Source organism: Gymnodraco acuticeps, unplaced genomic scaffold (assembly GCF_902827175.1).
Source record: "Gymnodraco acuticeps unplaced genomic scaffold, fGymAcu1.1, whole genome shotgun sequence".
NCBI classification, from domain to species: domain Eukaryota; kingdom Metazoa; phylum Chordata; class Actinopteri; order Perciformes; family Bathydraconidae; genus Gymnodraco; species Gymnodraco acuticeps.
In genome coordinates this window covers 242806-258403 of record NW_022990701.1, presented here as the reverse complement: position 1 = coordinate 258403, position 15598 = coordinate 242806, and the positions used below count along the sequence as shown (strand labels likewise).

Below are 15598 nucleotides of genomic sequence, written 5' to 3'. Positions count from 1 at the left end.
CACAGATTTTAAGTTTTGGGTTTTAACCCCTATCACATGACCACGCCACTCGGCCAATAGGAGAGCTCGGCTCAGATTTCAGTCTAGGAGGAGAGAGGGAGAGAGAGAGAGGAAGAGAACGAGACTAATCTGTGCTCATGGGCTGGACAGAATACAGCCTGCCGGTTTTGACAGCACTTTTCTACTCTCTTTCCTGCTGCGGATTATCTGTGTTGTGTTTTTGGAGTATTCAGATGGCATGTTTTACGGTTAAAGGGATTCCCACCACTGGGAAAAGTCTAAGAGTGTGTCCTGGAACAGAGTGAAGGGAGGAGGAGGAGGAGGAGGAGGAGGGAAGAAAGCAGCAGTTTCTCCCCTCATCTTTGCCTCCGCAGGCATTTCTTCTGTGGAAGAATGGGGGCAGGAGCTCTGACCATCTGTGTGAGTAAAAACTACAGAGCCTGAGTGGGCTCAAAGACTTCCCTTTCGACCTGTGATTAAGGGCTAGAGAATGCATAACGGGACGGTGTGGTTCAGTTTCAGTCTGCACTTTCTTCTGTGATGGTGGTTAATGTTCTGTTAGACACAAGGGGCTTTTTTTATAAAAAGGACATGCAGGGCTCTTCTCCTTAAACCAAAACAAAGGTGTTCCCTCCCTAAATTAAACTTTATTCACTTAATAAGTGACTACTGTGATCAAGAGGAATACCTTCACCTTCAGTCTTAACAGAGAATGCAGTGTCCTTGCCAGACAGCACTGTTTATATCTGACATACTTGTACAACACTATAGCAGTGCATAAAACATAGGGATAAATACATGTACACGTTTTTTCCAGTGCCTCAGTTAGGTCATTTTTCACAACGTTTCTTAATGGAAAACGTTTTATTTTTTGGAACTTAACTTTCAAAACACTACTCTACACTTTTTAAACGACATGTCTGGCAATAGTTTCTCTGAGTTAAGCAGCTGTTGCCTCTGGTGCCTATGCTGCTTTTGCCACCAGTTGCTCCCATGGCCACCCACACAGGGAAAGAGAGTCAGAGACAAGGGGGAGGGAGAGGGTCCGGGAAGGAGGGCACATGCTTGGGCTTGCTAACCTCTTCATGAGCGAGTTAAAGACGCAGGAAGAAGCCTTGCCTGTCAGAAGTTTGTTTGTGTTAAACCTCTTCAAAATGATTTGTTTACTCACTTAAACTGTTACTCACTCTGACACTTCTCAACAGGAGAAAGCAGACTTAAGAGTCAATAGCTTCCAGAGTCTCTTTATAGTCCCTTAACAATAGGTCTCTTTCTTTCTGTCGGAAGGTGAAGAGTGAAAATATTTGAAGGGTGGGGGAGGGGGGAAGAGGATGAGGATTATTAGGCTAATTACAACATAGTGTCCTGGTAAACAAAAGGGGCAAACGGGGTACAGACAGGAAGTGATGTTTACTGCTTCTGTTCACAGTCTCTACAGCTGTTTGTATGCTAAGAGACAGCTTCAAAAACCTTGAAATTGACTGTAAACATGTTTAATCATTGATATTAACTAAAGTGCTAAAAGGAGGGGGAGTGATAGCTCAGAATGAGGATCATGATGCTTTTATACGCTCAGTTTATATTTACCTTCCCACTCAAGTATGGGGACAAAAGCACAAGTATGTGTTTGTAAAGGACCCTGTTAACAACTAAGGTTTTAAATGTGGTCAAACACTTCAGCTCAGCTTTTGTGTAGAGGAGGAAACACAGATACTGTTTGCATATAAGTCATATCTCAATATATTTAGATATTTTTTAGTTTTATGTTATTCTCATTTATGTATAAGCTGTTTCATATTTATTTTGTGTGAATTATCTTCTCTTCCTTTAGAAGTTCTTGGATATCGTCAGGGCTGTTGATAACTTAATCATATAACCATTGATATGATATTGGAGATTTACCTGAATTTATTTTGAAAAGTTATCATCAGGTGCACTGTAAACACATTGCTGTGTGTGTGTGTGTGTGTGTGTGTGTGTGTGTGTGTGTGTGTGTGTGTGTGTGTGTGTGTGTGTGTGTGTGTGTGTGTGTGTGTGTGTGTGTGTGTGTGTGTGTGTGTGTGTGTGTGTGTGTGTGTGTGTGTGTGTGTGTGTGTGTGTGTGTGTGTGTGTGTGTGTGTGTGTGTGTGTAGGCCTGAGAGTAGACAGATTTAGGGGACATATGTTCAGTGAGGTCTATCACAGTTAGACCTAGCTCAGACCGGCTTAACTCTGTGTGAGTAGTAGAACTTTAAGAGCAATTTGTCAGCCCTGAAATGTTCACCCGTTACTCTTTATACACTGCTGTGTCCTAAGGACTTCATTACCTACAATGGAAACACATACAGTATACTAGACAACCATTCACTTTTATTCTATAGTTGTGTATTGATTTTTTGAAATGCACTTACCTTTAACAAAGACTTCAAAGTCATTTGAGCTGTTATCGTGTTTAAAAAGTGGATACACAGGCAGCCCAAGTAGTCCTTTCTGCTGCAACCCGGGTCTGCTTCCTTTGATGCATTTCATCCCCTCTCTCTCTGTCCTTACTTCAGCTGTTCTATCAAAAGAAGGCAAACAAACCCGCATGAAATCTTAAAATGTTATATAAATCTTTCTTGTACCATACAGTTAAAAAAGATTCCAATAGTTATAGATGTGTTGTGTATAAATACAATCATGGCTTTCTTATTTATACCTATCCGAACCTCTTATATATACATCCTGCTAAAATCTTCTCACATCTAAAAAGCTAGTTTATGAAAATGTCAGTGCAGCTTAGCATACATAAGTGCTATATGTCAGGCAGTCATTGAAGCAGTAAGAGATAACATCCAAGTGTACTTAATCACCCATTCACATTCATCAGGAAGGTGCAAATGACATAATGATAGAATAAAGTGGATGACTGAGCTCCATTAACACATTGTCTGTAGCAGCTTGTCAGATGTATTAACGATGCCCGAGCATCTGTCATGGTAAAGATCTTCTCCGCAGCCATCTCTGCACCATCTGTGAGGTGGGGTTTAATCAGCTGATTGGAGTTTGGCTCATGCTCGGACCCCTTCTGTCTAAACAATCGGCCTCATGGGAAATAAACTCAGTGCTTCTTCTTTTTCATCGCCCAACACAGTCAACCTCATTGTGACAAAATCATAGCCCGGGCCTCTCATCTCACTGCGGGTCACTTCACACGTTTGAAGCAGTGAACTCTGGAACAATGTCACATGATGTAGTCGTAGCTATGGATACAACAGTAAAACTCTGTTGCTCGGAAGTGCAGGAAGTCTTTTCCTGCTCGCACAGTGCCCGTAACCTGCGTGTGGTCTGTGTGTCCCAACTATTTTTCCCTAGCAATAATTAAACAAAGACAGAGATGCATCATAGTGGAGTTAAATGAGCAAAACAAATAAGTAACCTGCTCTTTTTAATGTTGGCTCGTTTAGTGGAGATTGTTTGAGCACTCGGTGTTTACACACAAAAAAAAAATCAAGTGTGTGTGTGTGTGTTGTACAGGATGTGCATTAGAGAAAGAGATAGCATGTGGCACTGTTTGGCTTGATTGATAAGACATATTTAACAGCTGGTGCATTAACACACTAAATAAATACAAACTGGTTTCTACACCAGAAAAATGGGCTTGTATTGGCAATTATAGAAAAGCCGTGGGGCAAGTACATTTACTCAACCACTGTACCATGTACAATTTGTATATACCGTTACTTTACTTACAGTACATTTTAACTTCTTCACTAATTTCTAGAGGTACATTTTTTTTTTTTTTACTCCACTTCATTTAAAGGTGGGGTAGGTCATTTTGGAGAAACCGGCTCGAGTGCGCTAGAATTAGAAAATACACAGCCGGAACAAAATCTGCCCCTTCGTTACAGAGCCCCTCCTCCAACACACACGAACGCGCACATGAGCAATGAGGGCACGAGATGAGTTTGTGCACAGATGGAATGCTGACAGGCAGGTAGGCCATCCAGTTACTTTAGCCGGGCCGTACTACAGCTTCCACGGATGACATTTTTTTATGTATTTGTTGTCAAAGCACTTAAGATATTCATTGCTATCTGGATGTTAAGAGCATTCCATGGAATATAACAAAAAGTGTATCTCGAGCCGGTTTCTCAAACTTACCTACCCCACCTTTAACATGACAGCCTAAATGACTTGAATTATATTTTTACTTTAAGTGGAAATATATGAAGAGTTTATAAAATGTGTTGAATGATGTATATACAACTACAATTCCTGAAAGAAACACTCTGTTTTTCTCAGAAAACGATCCATTACATCCCTTTTTCTGAAAATATTTATGGTCAAAATGTAGGAATTTGGACGAACAACTCTCCCAGCTCTCACCCAGCACACTATATAATCCATTCAAATTAATGTGTCTACCTCAGCTGAACATATACGTCTACATTTGCGTACATATGTCTATTCATGCGTGTGTCACTCTGACAATGCCTTTCACCCAAGGTGTTGCGTAGTAACCTGATATTTGTCGTAGCAACACATCCACGGCCAGCCCTCCCCTCTCCTCCCAGCGCTCAGCACACTCTGTCCTCTAAGTGGAGGACAGCATGACACTGCATGTATGGACTCCACAGAGACACCGGCAGCATCATGACACATCTTTTAGTCTGAGCCTCCCCCTGCAGGACGGATGTCTCTAACCTGATGCCGGCTGCAGCTCTATGCTCAAGGCAGTGGTGTCGGTGGCTGACTGCTGCTCTTTTCCCTGCAGCACAACAAGACAGCAGCGCTGGTTAAAGAAGACATGAAGAAGATGGTCAACATACCCATCCTGAGACCCAGGACAGTGACAGCCATGCACACCAGGCTGTTTGGAGTGTCCCTGCTGGAGCTGCAGGAGAAGGGCCTGGTGGAGGACGGTGTGCCTTTGGTGATGCGAAGGATGGTGAAGCATCTCAGCACACATGGTGAGGAAAAATTGCAAAATAGAAAAAAGCGAAAAGATAATTGTAATGTTTGATGACCCTCTTTAAAAACGAATCATTCTTATTCTAACATTTAGTTTCACATACAGAATTGTACAGATATAAATAGTATAAATAAATAAATCATATAAGTTTGGGAAGTTGGGACATCATGTGTTCCTCCAAACAAGGCAATATATTGTTAAACTAGGATTTTAAAACCTTGATCAGATCAAACAAGTATGATAAGAATACAGGCGGAATATTAGCATTTGGCTTTTTGTATTATGTGTGATCTTGTAGTAAATGCAGTTAAGCAATAACCAAAGATACACACACAAAGAACAATGCAATATAAGAAAAAGACATAGTAAAGGGCACGAAAAGTAAAACATATTATAATAAGAAAAAAAACACAATATTTTAAAATCCACACTAAAGAAAAAATGCAATAGCCTACTACAAAAAAGACCCAACGCAATAGAATAAATATCGAAAAATACAAAGTATACATCATTTTTACTTTAAAAATAACTTTATTTTGATCTACTTGATCATTGCTTGATTGATTGAAAAGTGTATTAACAGCTTGTATATTGGGTACAGTACAGTACAGCTCAAAACATACAATTGTTAAGGGGATGCAGACCAGAGAAAGACTTTCGTCTTGTTTACATCAGGGTCCCCCATTTCCAATTCATCATGTCATTTAAGACATATTTGACATATTTGACATACAGATGGCTTATTTACAATTTACATACAGGTGGTTTTTTACATACAGATTGCTTATTTACAATTTTCATTTTAGATTTCGTTCTAATACATCCTAACCGGACATTTAAGACATACCAGGTCTACAGATATACAGTTAGTAACAGAGTCTAAAATGAGAGTATATACATAGATGGGGGGGGGGGAAGCTGTCCATTGAACGACAGGTTGAGATTTGTACCATTACCGGGGCCAGTTTTGCAATGCTCTCCCCCGAAGGTGCTCTTTAAGAGAGGTTTTGAAGGTAAGTATAGTTTTACTTTCCTTTACAGTTGTGGGAAGAGCGTTCCACCTTGATGTGGCATAATTGCGAAACGTGTATTCCCCCTTTTTTGTGCCAAATCTGGGTTTCACATGATTTGTGGAGCTCCCTCTGGTGTTATGATCATGGTATTCCTTGACCTTTGGGAAGAATTTTGACATGTACATGGGTACCATAGAGGTGTAGTGGATCTTGTAGACCAGGCCCATGGCCAGTAGCTGTACTCTGTCGTCTACTCTAAGCCATCCTAGGTTGTCAAAGTGGGCAGAGGTGAGGTGGGTTCTAGATCATATTTCTTAGTTCTTCAGTGTGACCACTAGATGTCATTATAAGAAAGTGATGCTCCCACTAAATGGCTGCTGATTACTCATTCGGTCATAAAGGTTATTCTCTTCTTTCATGGAATAAAAACTATAACAAGGGTTATTTCTGGATGACGTGAAAATAATAACGAAGCACTTACCATGAGAAAAGATCTCCTGTCCATCAGAGTTTGGGTTGTGTTGTGAGAAGTACATCCCTGAGATTGCTGCATCCGCCACAATAGCATGGAAGTGAATGTAATTGTGTTTGTCTTGCTCAGAGCATTGGAAAAGTAATAAACAAAATGTAATTAAAATGTAAAAACATTCAAAGTAACTCAAATTATCTCTTTTCATAAACGGTGTCCATGTAACCATTCATCATCCACGGTCAGCTTTTTTAACAGGAACAATTTTTTGTAGAAAGTAGTTCCAAATCACTTCTTGAAATAATTAAATCAATATTGACATTGTATCTTAACATGAACTAAAACGGATACTTTACAAGGTGAATAACTAAAATAATTATAAAACATGCAATCGTTTATCGATGAAGCAGTTTTGTTTCTAGAGACTTTTTCTCGAAAGTAGTTCCGAATGCGGATTGATTAGCCGTTATTTTTTAAACAACGTTGTTTTTAACGAACAGGAGAAGGTGTTATCTTCTAATATGAGCAAATGAAACCAAATATTATCATGTAATAAGCAAGAGTAAAGCGAGTTTTTCTGAAAAATGAATTAAAAGAGGTAAGTGCTCTCAGAAAAATACTGTTCTAGTAACATCTAGCGTTAGTTATGGAGTCCTACAACAACACTGACAACCGCGTGTCCAGTGAAGTAATTAGCTAACTAGCAAGGATAAATAACCCAACAGACTGAAGTCTGTATTACAAATGTCAACATTACTATCACAATATCCTCGAGGTAAGGGTAAGGCTACCTAAATATATCTAATATTATCTTGCCATTTCGTAATTTTTGAGAATCTTAACATATTCTGTCAGTTAGCCTTCTGCTAATTGTGTTAAGCTACTGATAGCTAAAAACATGTGCCGTTGTTGTGCTGTTGCGTTGACAACTAACGTCTCCTAATTTCGACACTACATTCTACAGGTAGTCTTTAACCATCCTGTCGTCAGAGGTGGAAGAAGTACTCAGATCTTGTACCAGAGTGTAGGAATACTCTGTTGTCCTGCAATGAAAAGGTTATTTAAAGTAAAAGTACAAAAGTATTAGCATCAAATATACTTAAAAGTACCAAAAGTAAAAGTACGTATTATTATGGAAATTGGTCCATTTCAGTATAATATATATTGTATATGTTTGAATTACAATTATTGATGCATTAATATGTGTATCAAAGCTTTTAATTACTTTGTATACAGCAGGTTGCTATATACAGTCTATGCTTGTGACATGTACTCCAGGTGTAACTAAAGTCTTATTTAATTGCTTCACATTATTATTCCAAATCTGTAAAGTAATTTAAGGTACTAAATACATGTTGTGGATTAAAATGGCACTATGCGTCTGATTTGTAGTGGGGTAGAAGTATAAAGTAACAACAAATTCAAATACTCAACTAAAGTACAAGTCCCTCAAGATTGTACTTAAGTATAGTACTTGAGTTAATGTACTCAGTTACTTAACACCACTGACTTGACCTGATATCGATAAATGTGCTATGTCAAGATAATAACATTTTGAGACTATACTTTGAAAAAGTCATAGTGTACAAGTAGAAACTGACCTGATGATGGTGCTAGAGGACACATTATTGCTTAAAAAGATCAAGAGGGCCAAAACATTTCTAATTTCTAAGGACCACAGTCTTTAAACCAGTAGCAGGACAAGAACTAACCCCTTAATGACTGATATCAAAATAATAAAAAATCCTAAATGGAATTTATTTTGAAACTCTCCATGGAAAACATGAAACAAGTCATATCTTTAAAGTGACAAGCTTCTTTAATTCAGCCCCTAATTAATCCTCCTGTTTAGTAAATAAATAGGATGGTTCTTGAATGTCATAATATTAATTAACTGCTATTTCATTTTCTTTGATTTGTCTCCAGCCTTGAATCAAGAGGGTCTGTTCAGAGTGAATGGGAATGTGCGTGCTGTGGAGACCCTGAAACAGCGGCTGGAGAGTGGAGAGGATGTGGACCTGCTCTCTGAAGCCGACTCGTGTACGGTGGCCAGCTTGCTCAAACGATTCCTCCGGGACCTGCCTCAGGGTCTGGTCGACTCAACAGTCCAACAGGCGCTGATACAACACCACCAAGGTAACAGAAAGTAGTTTCTGTGGTTCCCATTTATTTCTTATGTGCGTCTTTTTACTGCACTGTTAGTGTACAGTTTTTATTATTATGCTGCTGCTGTGTTTATTGTATTTGTGTAACTCTGGCACAACAATTTCCTTCAGGATAAATAAAGTCTTATCTTATCTTATCTTTGTCTGCTAGAATTATCATACTACCTCAAGTAGATCACTTTTTACATTGTTATACCATTTCTACCTCCCAAATCCACTATCTGATAAATACACCCTCACAAGTGTATTGAATTATATCTGGTTCATGACTCTGATGGGATGATAATCAGAGCTATCTTTAGAGGCTGAAATATTCTATTTCCACTGCAGTCATCTGCACCAGACAGGGCATACAAAGGCACTGCAGAGTAAAGTGTGTGTGTGTGTGTGTGTTGTGTGTGTGTGTGTGTGTGTGTGTGTGTGTGTGTGTGTGTGTGTGTGTGTGTGTGTGTGTGTGTGGTGTGTGTGTGTGTGTGTGTGTGTGTTGTGTGTGTGTGTGTGTGTGTGTGTGTGTGTGTGTGTGTGTGTGTGTGTGTGACTAGAACAGTGATTGACCTCATATATCTGGCAATAATCTAGGAGGCTATAAAAGTTATAAATGGAGGGATTTGGCATGTGAAGTGTCTCTGTTCACTCTCGGCTCTCCTCCATCACTGTGTTTAATCTGTTTAATGGCAGGAGAGAGCACATTTTGGCTGCAGTATTCTTTTCCTCTCATAGAGCCCCTAGATATCAATTTATTTTCCAGGGCCTGTGACCAAATGCCGGATTAGATAATAGCTCTTTGGTTCTAGACTTGGCCAAAACTACTGAGTAAAAGGATTTTGGTGTACTTTGTCAAATTGATTTGGCCTCCTTGCCAGTATTTGTCTATATTAAAAATGTCAAAAGTGTATGATGATAGACATACATTACATTACATTGCATTTAGCTGACGCTTTTATCCAAAGCGACTCACAATAAGTGCATTCGACCAGGAAGACACAACCTTGAAGAAAACAGAATCATATAAGTACATCAGGTTTCATAGAGCCAAACATTTCAAGTGCTACTCAACTGGCTATAGATAAGCCAGCCCTTTATTAGTATATAAGTGCTTTGCTAATAGTTCTATCGCTCGAGGTGGAGTTGAAAGAGATGAGTTTTCAGTCTGCGCCGGATATATACATATTAAGTTTCAGATTGATTAACAATATAAAAAAATGCATACACATATATTTGTAACAATTAGGGCTGAACGATATACCGTGTCATGGCGATAACCGCGGTATGCGCATGCGCGGTATTCACACCGCAGGGACGTGCGGTTTTATTCTTTTTTTTTTTTTTAAATGCTAACGCACTTTAGCACAGAATTCAAAATAAAGATACCCTTATTACTTATCGAAACTGCACATACAATATATCCGATTAAAGCTGAGACTCCACAGATTATTTAAGTATCTAAGCGATCCGATCTCGCAACAGGGGAAGCAAACACAGACATCACAACACGTACCTTTTACGGAGCTTTTACGGGAGATCGTCTCACCGTAGCTGTCAATCTGATCAAAAGACGTGTTCAATGGCATTAAAACGAGAAAGAAAAAACGCGGCTGAATCGGTTGATCCATAGGTTGATAATGTATCTGTGGCTTTGAAGCAATTGTTTATAATCCATAATTCCATTTTTATACAAAAATCGGATCACAAAAGTTAGCTGCTAATGGTAGCCACCTTGGTGGTATGCAGCTTCCGGTTTTGGCTACGCGTTGTCACTCTCACTCCTTATTTGTTCATGTGTTGGTGTGTGTAGAACTTCCCCTGATATTTGACCTTTTTAGACAGATTTAGCACAAAACCCTCTTTTGGGGCCATTTGGGTGGATTTTCCATATCTCTGGCCCACCTTGCTGGATTTTGACATGTGACATCTCTTTCTGACCGTCAGAGCCAATGGAATCGAGGGGAAATCACACAGTCCTTATTTGGTAATGTGTGTGTGAGAGACTTCCGCATAGCCAAGACCGGAAGCAGCAGCCACTATGGTGGGTACCATTAGTAGCTAACTTTTGCTCTGCGATATTTATATAAAAATGGAATTATGGATTATAAATTAAATCATTTTTTTATACAGAGACGTTAAAAACCTATGGATTAACCGATTCAGCCGCGTTTTTTCTTTCTCGTTTTAATGCCATTGAACACGTCTTTTGATCAGATTGACAGCTACGGTGAGACATCTCCCCTCGAAGCTACGTAAAGGTACGTGTTGTGATGTCTGTGTTTGCTTCACTCAGTGATGATACTATATACCTAAATAATCTGTGGAACCTCAGCTTTAATCGGATATCTTGTAAGTGCAGCTACGATAAGTAATAAGGGTACTTTTATCTTGAGTTCTGTGCCAAAGTGCGTTAGCATTTTTCGCTCAGGGGTCATTTAGATGCTTCTTATGAGACTTGTGTTTTGTTTTGGTAAAAATGGTTTGTATCGTCAGTTAGCTGAGATTATTTCCGTTAATCTGGTATAACACATTAATAGGTTCTTAAATATTACGATCCCCTGAGACACTGTCGTGAAAAAAAAAAGTAAAGTACCCGCCGGCACTTTGGGGTTTAACAGGTTAAAAAAACCGCAATATATACCGCAGCGGGGGAAAAAACCGCGATGTCAGTTTTTTTCAATACCGTGCAGCCCTAGTAACAATATAGTGCAACATCTCCTCAATCAAGTTAATAATGGCAGCCCATTTTAATAAGGATAACGAGACTCAAGAGAGAATTTAAAAGTTCGACAACATTCGCTCAAATTTGATAAAAAAAACAATATTTAAAAAGTAATGTATCCAGTGTAATCTGAAAATATATATTCTTGTCACAGTGTGTTGAATGTGATACTTTTTTATATGTTTCATTTATATTTTTATAAATAAATTCTGGCCAGTTAAAATAAGACCATTTTGTATTCATTCATATTTGCATTATTTTTGTTAAAGGGTTAAAGGGTTGTTTAAATAGTTTCCAAGCCTCCCTAAAAAACACTGACGCTACCATGTACTTTGTGCACACGTATACACACACAGTCAACAGCAACAAGAGCAGTTGTGATCGCTTTAAGCCATTGCCCTCCCCTCACCATCCTGCTTTACTTTACTCAGACAGACTTACACACATTCCCACATGCACACACTCACGTAGGCGAACGCTCGTTTGCGTCACTCATTCATTCAGGATCAGAAGCCATATCCGTTTATCCAACTCTGACCCAATTATGTGTCCGGTGTAATAGCATCAACATACTTTTAGGCTATTTGCGCTAATGCTCACATTGTTATCAAAACTCGAGAATACAGTATGTAATATCCATTAAAATAGTTGTTATTATTGTGCTAAAATAAATCCAGTTGGTCGTGTCATCATTCAAATCTGGGTAATTTGATTGAAAATAACAACGTTAAAATGACTACTTTAATACCTCATTCACACCAACGGTGTTTCAGGGCCGGTTCGGAGCTGGAGCTTGAAAAGCACCGGGTTTTCCTCTTCACACCGCAGCGGAGCAGCCTCTTAGCTCCGGAATCCGGTTCGTTTCAAGCACCAAAAAATTGTCCGGCCAGAGCAAAAGCACCGCATACGTCACGCTTACGTCGAGGCGGGGGCAGAGACAGATCAACTCCTGAACAACAACAAAAAGCCCGTGTTTTATCCAGTTTGTACAACGATGGAGAAACTTAACAAGAGTTTCAGTGTTTCTGCCATAGACTGTATAAAGGTTTCTGCTCATGGTGAAGCAACGTGTCTGCGTGTTAAGGTGGAACCTGAGCATTCACGTTGATCACCTCTCATTATAACTTATTATAAATCTATAAAACTATAAATATTAAACTTTACTTCATGTGTTCATTTGAGAACAGCTGTTACATACCTGGGTGAAGGTTACAGTTCATTTAAATGAAAGATACAACGTTACTCCACACTCATGGTTCAGTCCACCTTAAGAAATAAGACCGACCTCAGAAGCAGTTGTGTTTTAAAAAACCCTTTATTGACATGAGTACACTTTTTTATAAGAATATAACTAAACCACAGAAATGACTCCGGAAAAGCTGCAAATAGAGCCATAAGAAATGAATGCAACTGATTTCATCCGTGCGGTTTGGCTTTATGAAGCAGGCACGCAAACGGTTACGTCATGACGCAAACGATGACACAACGACTCATTACCAGTCGGACTCTGGGCGGTGTGAAAAGAGCCAGAGCTAAACCGAAGAACTGGTTCTGAACCTGAAAAGCTCTAGCACGGAGCTTGAACCGGAGTTGCGTTGGTGTGAATGAGGTATAAGTAATGAGTAATGACTTTTCAGTATGATTCTCCTGACCTTTGACCCGTTTTGTTGTTGTAATTGCTTGTGTGTAGAGAGCGGTGATGATGTCTCTTGGTCAGATATGAGAGGTCTGCTCCACCAGCTTCCAGACGTTCACTACAGCCTCCTCCGATACCTCTGCCACTTCCTCACCATTGTGGAGTCCAAGCACGAAGAAAACCGCATGACCGCCCACAACCTCGCTACTGTGTTTGGACCCAGTGTCTTCCAGTGAGTTGTACCTTTTTTTTTTTGTTAGACGTCATCAAGCTAATAAACACACATGGACAAATATCACCATCATTCACTATTTAATTTTATCCCACATTTCTTTCATTTTAATCAATGGCTTTTTACCTACACTGATTGATTGATTGATTGATTGATTGGTTGATTGATTGATTTGAAATCCTAGGGCTTTAACACAACATTGACATATATTCAATGATATAATAATTATATGGTGAGCATGTGAGCAAATGGTTGCCAGATACACATCCAGCCAATACGGGCAACATTAGCGCTCATTCAGAGTCGTATTTCTGCTGACCTGATGAACTTAAGTCCAATATTCGCTCTTATTTTTAGCTCTGTTTTGGTCCCTTCAAACTCCTGATCGAAGTTCCTGAGTCATTACTCCCTTAATGTTCATTATCTCGTTGCTAACTGTGTCTTTAGTTGCTGCTGGGCAGGGTGGTCAGTTTGACATAGCGAGAACTGTGACCTTTGCAATACATGTTTGTTGCAATCTTTAAATAACAGAGTTATTAGTAAGGGAGTAAGTCTGGAAAAGAACAGGCAGGCTGATATCCAATCATCTCTCCCTTTTTCTGTTGAGTGAGTCAGATATTAAACATTGGTTGTATATGTCAGAGCAGTAGCATCGGTGGAATGATTTCACTCTTATAACATGCAGTACATGAGGAGTTAATTTATGAATTTCAAGTCATGTCCAAATCACATACATTTCAGCTTTTTCTGTTATTTCTTTGAAAATTGAAGTGTTGGCCGAATTTACATTCAAAGAAATGCCCAGCAATATTTGGGGAACATCTACAAGTTGTTGTAGCCTTTATTTAACCAGGTGAAAGCCCCTTGAGATCAAAAGATCTCTTTTTCAAGGGTGACCTGCAGGACATTAGTTACACATGTAACATAAAAACAACAGAACAACAATAAGGATGACAAACAACATAATGTACATGGTACAGTTTACAAACTCTATTTACAGAGACAGGTACCATGAGTATCAAACAGCATGTCACCCTCATTTTAAAATGATGCAGGGGAACCAAAGTGCTCAGTTTTAAACATGTTTGCAGACTGTTCCATGTTAGTGGAGCTGCACAACTAAAAGCTTTCTTCCCTAAGACAGTCCTAGCACTTGGCACATTTAATAAAACAACATCATGAGATCTCAGGCAATAAGTACTTTCAATTCGTCGAGAGATCAGAGAGCAGATATAAAAAGGTAGTTTACCCAACATGGCTTTGTAAATGAACATGTACCAGTGACTGAGCCTCCGTACAGTTAGTGAAGGCAGACCTGCCTTGGCATACAGGGTACAGTGATGAGTAAGTGCTTTACAGTTAGTAACAAATCTCAGGGCACTGTGATAGGCGGCATCTAACTTTTCCAGGCAATAGGCAGGTGCATTCATATAGATCAGATCACCATAGTCCAGCACAGGTAAAAAGGTCACAGTGACTAGCCTTTTCCTGGTTTCAAAAGAGAAACAGGACTTGTTTCTGAAAAAGAAACCTAGTCTAACTCTCAGCTTTTTAAGCAGGTTATTGACATGGAGTTTAAAAGTAAGACAATCATCAAGCCAGATACCTAGGTATTTATAACTGGTAACCACTTCAAGTACTTGTCCTTGCATAGTAACAATATCCAAAACAGGCTCTGGTGTCTTTTTAGCTTTTGAAAATAGCATTACCTTGGTTTTATCAACATTTAAAATAAGCTTAAGTTCAGCAAGCTGAGTAATAATGTTAAAAACAGCCTGTAATTTAACACCAGCCTCCTTAATGGAGGGACCTGCACAATACATCACGGTATCATCCGCATAAAAATGTAAAGTAGCTTCATCCACATTTTCACCTAAACTGTTGATATATATGGAGAATAAAAGTGGTCCTAAAACAGAACCTTGAGGAACACCATTAGCAATGTTTAACCACTCAGAAGACAGCCCATCAAAGTGAACACATTGGGACCTTTCAGAGAGGTAGTTCATAAACCACCCCACTGCATGGCTGGATATGCCGATACTGAGTAGCCTCTGCTTTAAGATGCGATGATCGACGGTATCAAACGCTTTGGAAAGGTCAATAAATAGGGCTGCACAACTCTGCTTATTGTCCAAAATACTCGTAATGTCATTCACCACTTTCATTGTGGCAGTGATGGTGCTGTGTTTCTTTCTGAAGCCTGACTGATGTTTAGACAGGATATCATTTTTACATAAAAACTCCTTTACTTGTTCACTCACAAGGCGTTCGAGCACCTTCGCCAGAACTGACAATTTAGAGATTGGCCTATAGTTATTTAAAATAGTTGCCTCCCCTCCTTTCAGTAAAGGCAAGACATAAGCTGACTTCCATACTTTTGGAATTGTATTTGTGCTGAGGGAGAGGTTAAAAAGAGTAGGAAGAGCAATACAATCTGCAG

At 39.3% G+C, this 15598-nt stretch overlaps 1 protein-coding gene across 6 annotated transcripts in view; it reads left to right on the top strand.

The window, feature by feature from the left end:
- Positions 1–122: 122 nt before the first annotated feature.
- fam13a (family with sequence similarity 13 member A) overlaps positions 123–15598 on the top strand; it is a 78077-nt gene continuing 62601 nt past the window's right edge. For 4 of the 6 annotated variants that reach the window (XM_034231385.1, XM_034231388.1, XM_034231386.1 and 1 more), the window contains exons 1-4: positions 123–420; positions 4736–4931; positions 8342–8551; positions 12978–13155. In XM_034231385.1, the coding sequence (XP_034087276.1) occupies positions 394–420; positions 4736–4931; positions 8342–8551; positions 12978–13155 (611 nt within the window). In that variant the 5' untranslated portion in view covers positions 123–393. Of the gene's footprint in view, positions 421–4735; positions 4932–7147; positions 7197–8341; positions 8552–10805; positions 10824–12977; positions 13156–15598 lie in introns of those variants that run through there. The other 2 variants (XM_034231389.1, XM_034231390.1) reach the window with 2 other exon arrangements.